Source organism: Danio rerio, chromosome 12 (assembly GCF_049306965.1).
Source record: "Danio rerio strain Tuebingen ecotype United States chromosome 12, GRCz12tu, whole genome shotgun sequence".
Lineage (NCBI taxonomy): Eukaryota > Metazoa > Chordata > Actinopteri > Cypriniformes > Danionidae > Danio > Danio rerio.
This window is the reverse complement of record NC_133187.1, coordinates 5,569,526-5,577,500: the sequence shown is the minus strand read 5'-3', so window position 1 is coordinate 5,577,500 and position 7,975 is coordinate 5,569,526. Positions and strand designations below refer to the sequence as shown.

General features: G+C 34.0%; 2 protein-coding genes across 28 annotated transcripts in view; one reads left to right on the top strand and one right to left on the bottom strand.

Moving 5' to 3' along the window:
- Nucleotides 1-7,975, top strand: part of fra10ac1 (FRA10A associated CGG repeat 1) — an 855,621-nt gene that overhangs the window by 152,842 nt on the left and 694,804 nt on the right. The window lies entirely within an intron of this gene.
- arhgap27 (Rho GTPase activating protein 27) overlaps nt 1-7,975 on the bottom strand; it is a 79,345-nt gene that overhangs the window by 10,438 nt on the left and 60,932 nt on the right. For 22 of the 27 annotated variants that reach the window (XM_073918093.1, XM_073918091.1, XM_005156026.6 and 19 more), the window contains 6 exons: nt 5,574-5,645; nt 3,330-3,397; nt 2,955-3,042; nt 1,668-1,769; nt 422-520; nt 162-264 (listed from right to left, as the gene is read on the bottom strand). In XM_073918093.1, coding sequence (XP_073774194.1) covers nt 162-264; nt 422-520; nt 1,668-1,769; nt 2,955-3,042; nt 3,330-3,397; nt 5,574-5,645 — 532 coding nt within the window. The remainder of the gene's footprint in view (nt 1-161; nt 265-421; nt 521-1,667; nt 1,770-2,954; nt 3,043-3,329; nt 3,398-5,573; nt 5,646-7,975) is intronic. The other 5 variants (XM_021480216.3, XM_073918094.1, XM_073918110.1 and 2 more) reach the window with 1 other exon arrangement.

The following is a 7,975-nucleotide window of genomic DNA, read 5'->3' as shown; positions in this document are numbered from 1 at the left end:
TTAACTAGATAAGTTAAGCAAATCATTATATAATGATGGCTTGTTCTGTAGACAATTGAGAAAAAATGCTTAAGGGGGCTAATAATATTGACAGGAAATACTGTTAAAAACTAAATATAGCAATGCAGAAAATCCAGAATGTGAGGAGCTGAATGCATTACCGGTGCTCATAGTTCTCTTTTCAAATGGTCTCTCCTCTCTGTCTAAGGTTGGAGATTTATCAATGACCTCGTCCTCTTCTTCAGAGTGATGCTGATCCCCGTTCTGATGGCCCACAGCAAAAACACACATGTAATTACACATCTGTCCACATTTGAAGCAAATCTGAGTCAAAACCACCCAGCAATTTTATACGGCATCGAATAAAATATACCGATTTTTGTTATTGATCATTTTTATACTATGATACTATAAGACTCACCAGCTGGTGTATGGTATCTAAGATAACTTTATGCCAGTCTTGGATGATGCTATCGGTGTCGTACTGGATCAAGTATTCGGCACCAGTCCGAGTCTTAAGCTGAATGAGCAAACACAACGTATTAAGAATACACACTCGTGAAGTGCACAGAGAACGTACAGTACACTCTAAAAAAAAAAGGTTCCTAGAGGTTCTATATAGAACCTTGGGGTTCTATACTTGGCCAGTAGAACCTTTTGGCCAAAAAATGGTTCCATTTAGAACCCTTTGAGTGCAAAGAACCTTTTTGATTAAAATGGTTCTATAGTTTTTGATTAATAACATAATTATCTAGTAAAGATTATACAATATTTATAAGCTATAACACAGATATACAAAGCTTTTTGAGTCAAAACCTAATAAAATGAATGATGTGGTCAAAAACTTTATCAGTGTACAGTATGATGGGATTTTCTTTCATTCAGGTTTGAACATTAGCATATAACTTATATTTTATATATACTTAATATTTAACATTTTTAACAAATTATTTTGTGAAATAAATAAAATAACCAGTTTATTTATTTAGACTGTGCAGTACCATGTTTTTATGATTTAAAAATGTATTTAAAACTAATAATCATCGTCGTGGACAGGTGGTGAAGAGCCTCGAGAGTGACGGTTAATTTTTCAAAAGGAGAAGTCCACCACAGATTCATCATTCACACTATATATATATATATATATATATATATATATATATATATATATATATATATATATATATATATATATATATATATATATATACTTAAAGGTTTAATATTTCACAATACATTTAGCTTGCATTTTTGTGTCCTTCATAAATAACACCTGATCTTTCATCTATGGATAATTAAAAATATGATTGGCTTTAAAAAGTTTTAATAATATCCAGGGACGGACTGGCCATAGGGAGAACTGGGACTATTCCCGGTGGCCTGATGGTCAATCTAGCCTGCCACCGTGACTCTGGCCTGCCGGGCGTACACAGATTCGGTGCGGGCACGATCGCTGAACTGCTACCTAAACCCTTAAATGGTTCTAAATAGAACTATCTAACTTGAATTCGAAGAACCATTTGGGGTTCTATTTAATGAACCCTTAAAATGGTTCTATTTAGAAACTTTTTGGGGTTCCATATATGAAGCGCTTGATAAAACCATTTTTGGTTCTATATAGAACCGTTTCTTTTAAGAGTCTAAGCATACTGAAGGCTGTACTGTACCTCCAGAACGTTTTTCTTGCTTGATTTGTCCTTGGGCGCCCGGTTAATTGTGGCGCCTTTCAGATCCACTGTGAATTCTGGGAGTATCTGATTTGTCTTGCTCTTTGAAATATAAAACACAATCAGTGTCAGATATACATAAATGAAATACGGGGTTATGCAAAATCCTACACTGGAAAGATTGTTTTTTCAAGATGAAACAAAGGAAGATTTTAAATAAAAATATTGTGTCAAAACGTTTAAATCTGCATCAAATTAAATTGACAGAGATATAATCTTTTAACAAGTTTTAATAACATTACCTGACAAAAGTCTTGTCACTTTTAGAAACAATAAATAATAACTTGACTTCTAGTTGATCCTTTGGTATCAGAAGTGGCTTATATGAAAGGCAAAGGCCTCTAGATTACGCTTATTTTACCAAAATAAAATATGATCATGTCTTGGTTTTTAATGATTTAATTAGTACAGTAAGGTCTGACTTTGCTTAGTCAAAAGACTCGTCACTCAACAGGAATAATGTCCAGTATAGAATATAAAGTCATGCTGCAGACGAAAAAGAATGAATATTGTGTTTGACTCCATCATGAGCTTGGAGGACTGCATCCATACATCTCTGCAATGACTCAAATCACTTAATAATAAAGCCATCTTGGCAAAAAAAAGTGTTCTTGCAGGACTCCCAGAGTTCATCAAGATCCTTAGGATTCATCTTTAATGCCTCCTCCTTCATCTGCCCCAGACATGCTCTATAATATTCATGTCTGGTGACTGGGCTGGCCAATCCTGGAGCACCTTGTCCTTCTTTGCTTCGTGAAACTTTGATGTGGAGGCTGAAGTATGAGAAGGAGCGCTATCCTGCTGGAGAATTGTCCCTCTCCTGTGGCTTGTAATGTAATGGGCAGCACAAATGTCTTGATACCTCAGGCTGTTGATGTTGCCATCCACTCTGCAGATCTCTCGCACATCCCCATACTGAATGTAACCCCAAACCATGATTTTGCCCCCACCAAACTTGACTGATTTCTATGAGAATCTTGGGTTCATGAGGGTTCCAGTAGGTCTTCTGCAGTGTTTGTGATGATTGAGATGCAGCTCAACAGATGATTCAACAGAAAAATCTACTTTCTGCCACTTTTCCAAATGATCAACTTAAAGTCAAGTTATTTATTATTTGTTTCTCTATAACTAGGATCGACTGCATTTTTTTTTTTTACAGCAATAGCAATTGATTAACCTAGTTAACCCAAAATGACTGTATTTTTAACTGTGGTGCTCTGAACTCACTGATGCCCCGGCTGGTGTGGACTTCGGATCTTTATGGAAGGTCAGTTTACCTCCATGGAGAACTGTCCAGGAATGACCCCAGTTCTTCCTATTGGAGGATTGATGAAATGTTAGAATTTGACCCCAAAAAATCTACCTATAGCAGGGGTGACCAACCCTGTTCCTGGAGATCTACCTTCCTGCAGATTTCAGTTGCAACCCATATCAAACACACCTGCCTGTAATTATCAAGTGTTGATCAGGTCCTAATTAATTGGTTCAGGTGTGTTTGATCAGGGTTGGAGCTGAACTGTGCAGGAAGGAAGATCTCCAGGAACAGGGTTGATCACCACTGATCTATGGCCATTAAACCAAGATCACGATGGAAACCTTTACCTGACTTTCTTCCCATTTTCAGACACCTTTGTTTTGTTCAATATTCCAGCCTTCTCCAAATTTGAAACCTGAAATAAAAATATTATTATGTCAATAAATACAGCTTCGTTATCCATTTTATGATTAATATTAATTATTAACAAAATTAAGCGATAACAAAAGAGACAAAAATGTCTGATATCATGAGAGCAAAGTAAATGATAAGAGCTCGATATGGAAAATAGGTTATTATTGAGATATTTAATATTTAATTTAGGAACCAATTTATTGATATATTGACTACTTCATAAAGTATCACAAGCAGGTTAATGCTATCTACACACAAGAACATCAAACATGACTCACATAAACATAAAAACATAAAAAATATCTCTTATTAAACAATTCCTGTATTTTGTGATTCACAAGTGTTTTCCGTTTATTTACAGTTGTGAATTGCAATATGGGACGTTGATCTCTGCTCTGTCAACTTTTGATGTTGAAATTTTAACTCTACAGTTTCACAAAGTGACTTTTATTGACATTTTAGTAGTTTGAAATAATATAATGTATAAGAAATAATAATATATAGAGAGATAAGTCTTTAAAATAACAGAAAATGTACTGGTAGTTTATTAAAAGATGTTTGTAGCATAATATATAACACAAACACAAACAATTAATCACTTTAATATATTAAAAGTGTTAATAAAAGTCACTTTTTCAAACTTAAAAGTTGTTAGAAGAAGGATCAAGGCCTCATAATGCAATTCAAATGCATTAATAAACAGGCAAAAATAAAAACATGAATCACAAAATACGAGAAACGGCGAATGTACTGATCCTTTTTACAGTGTAGTTTGAGCTAAAAGCCCTTTAGTCAGATGTCAATGTCACTTGAATGTGCAGTCACAAATGTAAATTCATCTGCATTTCATTTAGTCATAAATAGCACTATTTCATCAAACAAGTTTCAAGCCAATATTTCATGCCTTTATGAATGACTGAAAAAAACCTAGTCCAGAAGTAAAAATGGCATTGGATGGTAAATGAATAGTACATTTATATTTACCAGGCTACTATATATTTACTGTAGGGATATTTAAATGAGTATTACAGTACTGTTATTGCAAATCTCTAATTGTAAATATAAATGTACAGCTACTGCTATATCTTGCCAGACTGTAGGTTTCACTATTAACCACAAGAGGTCAGTGTGACAAAAATAATACTGCATGAATTTATTATTTATCTGCTGATTTGACCACTTCTGCTCCTAATTTGCAGAAGCAGTTTTATTTGAGCGCTAAAATAATATGAATGCCTACATGAACAAATACTATGGTAATTTATAACAAATACTGAACCATACTATAGTAAAGTGTATTAAATATAGTATTTACAGCTCTTCAGTATTGAATGTGGCTCTCAAACTGTGGTGCGTGTCCACTAGTAGTACACGGGCTGCCTTCTAGTGGTACGCAGAGTAATCCAACATGTCATATGTACATGCAACATATATTTAAAAATTTATCAAAAATGGTTCATATATGAATATGATGACATAAAGCCTATTTTTATGAGGTCTAAGCAGCATTTCCAGGCTTTGATGAATGGGATATTATAGGTTAATACTTTACATTTAAGTACACGAGATTTCTTTTTACTTTTTTAGAACAGCAGCCTACCATTTTTAATGAACTTTTAAAAGCACATTTTAATTTAAACGTTGATATTTTATTTTGTTTGTTTGTTTTTTACATATAAGCACAGCAGTGTTAATGTTCAAACTATTTATAAGGTTTAAAGTGGCCGATAATAATAAATATTAGGCCTGCTACACTACTGTATTTCAATACTGGTTATATGGTGGCACTTGGAGGGACATTTTTTTTCTGAGGTGGTACTTGATGAAAAAAGTTTGAGAACTCCTGTGCTAAAGCATGCTGTTGTATTAAATTAATTGGTAAACTAAAATAAATACTACAGTATACTTTAGTTTTCACTACAGCAAACAATGTCGTATTGTAGTATATACAGGAAATGTACAGTATTGTTTTTTTGTTTATAGTACTATAGTTAGTTGTTGTATTAGCATGGCAACTATCGAATGTACATAACTAATTAATTCAAGTCCTTCAGAAACAGTGCTTACTATAAACGACTATAGTATTTTTGATGTGGGTGTTGTCTGAAGATTTCATTTAATTACTGGTGTTTATTCCAATATTTAGAAAGGTATTAATGTTTGGTCTGGTGTCTTACGTTGTGTGGCGTATCAGGAGAGCTGGAGGCTTCACTGTCTGATGTATTCTGAATATATGATGAATGATTCTTCTGTTAAAATAAAATGACAAACTCAAAAAATGAATCATGAGGTAAAATTCGCACACTGCATGCCTGTCCAGTATGATGGTGCTTCAATGAAAAAAGTTCACAAAGTAAAATGGGATTAATGCATTTGTTTGTGCAATGGCAGGCTATAAAAACTGAATGAGGAGGAGGGTTTAAATAGAGCGACAAACTGAGCCTCAGGTGCACTTCAGGAGCCAATTTGGGAAACAATGCCACTAAGGACATGCATGAAGGATCAGGTGTTCATCACAGGCATCATTCCACAAAGCAAGGTTAACCATTTGCTAAATCCTGGCACTGTTTCCCATTCCATTCAATTATGGGGTTGCTCCACCCCTTTTGAATGTCAGTTTTCTCACCCATTTTCAGTATATTAAAATTGTTATGTTCTATATTGACCTTATTCTGCAATGTGGAAGTGCGCTCGTATTTTGCAATTGTTTTAGTACTTTCGATTCAGTTGCCTATGGGAGAAATTACTAGGAATAATACCTGTCAGAAAATGGTCAAAATACTTGCTCTAAAAACAACTGTTTGCATGACTATACAGACAAAGTAGAATAGGATAACATGAAAATATCACTTGGCAACATCAAGCAGCAGAACAAGCTGTTTTTAACATATAAAATGAATGGAAGTGAATGAGACCGGAAGTCTCGAGCCAAAATGATTCAAATGGCTGCGCCTGCTCGTCCACGGAGAATAAGGTAAATACTGTAGACCCAGATCACAAAGGGAAAAGTTGAACACTCCTATCCCACAGAACAGGTCTACACTTCAATATTTCATTAAACAAACAAAATAGCTTTGTGTTATTAGTCTTATTCCTCGATGCTATGAGATTTCTGTCTCTACATAGCAAAGCATTTATCATCTCTCTGTACTGTATATCTCGCAGGGTGAAATTCTGTTACGATCAAAATAGTGAACAGAGCACAATCCCACCAGCAGTGAAAGCGCACATGTTGGAAAAATGTTGCTAGATGAAACTAGATGGAAAACAAAAATAAATGTAAGCGGTGCGAACATGAAATAGTTTAGTGCACTTAGTGTCCAGTGTGTGGCCCTCTCATTTTTAAAATTAAATTAAATTAAATTAAATTAAATTGAATTAAATTAAATTAAATTGAATTGAATTAAATTGAATTGAATTAAATTAAATTAAATTAAATTAAATTAAATTAAATTAAATTAAATTAAATTAAATTAAATTAAATTAAATTAAATTAAATTAAAGCCAAACTACCTTTAAATTGGGATGACAGCAATGCTACACATGTATTGCCAAAGCATTTATGATGTTTACATTAAATTGAACTTATGTAAACAAATTACATAGTAGTAGTTAATTAGTAAATATTGTGAAAAAGAACACACTATAATCTATAAAAACTAATAATCAACATTATATTTAATAATCAGCATTTTAGGATTAATTTAAAACAATTTAGAATTGTGTGTGTGAGTAAGAAGACAGAAAGGCACACACACACACACACACACACACACACACACACACACACACACACACACACACACACGCACACAATTCTGAGTTGTTATAAATTGTTATACACACATCCTCTGGAGGATACTTCAAACAAAATCATAAAGGGAACTAATATGATGTAATTTCGAACAAATTCCGGCCAAAGTGAAGCTCATTTTAAGGCGGGTCCTGGAACTCTGGAAGTCAGACAGAAGTTAGCAACATCAATAAACTGGAGGATCGAGTAGCAGAGCGGGTGCAGATGAATGTTTGCTGAGAGATTTTAAGTACACATAAAAATAAGTAAACATGAAATCAAAACTAACCATACAGATTTTGTTAGCTCACATTGCTAGTTTTGTGGTGAACAGTTCATCTGTGAATGCCATGAAGAAAAGCAAAATAGTTTGCCCTTGTAATCTAAAATTAAAATCATTAGGTCACATTAGGTCTGTCTGAGGCATTGGGTGTGGCTAACATACTTAACCACACCCCTTCAACTGTCAGTTTTGACATCGCTATGACAACAAACAGAAATGGTGAAGAGGAGGTGTCTGTTAGGTTGTATTAACTTTCCCCAAACCCATTTCCTGATCTTTCTGAATGAAATACCTACTTTACTACATCCAATCAGCTCAGAGAAGCAAAAAACAAGCCACGATCACTGTTTCTCATTAATTATTCCATTTCTCTAGGAACTGCGTCACAATAGGAAAAAGAAACGGCTGCATATTCAGGTTCATGTGAACTTTAAAGATTCAGAGTCACACTTCAGAAAATAAGCACAACCGCATCGCTCCATGTCTTAATAAAGTTCGAAACA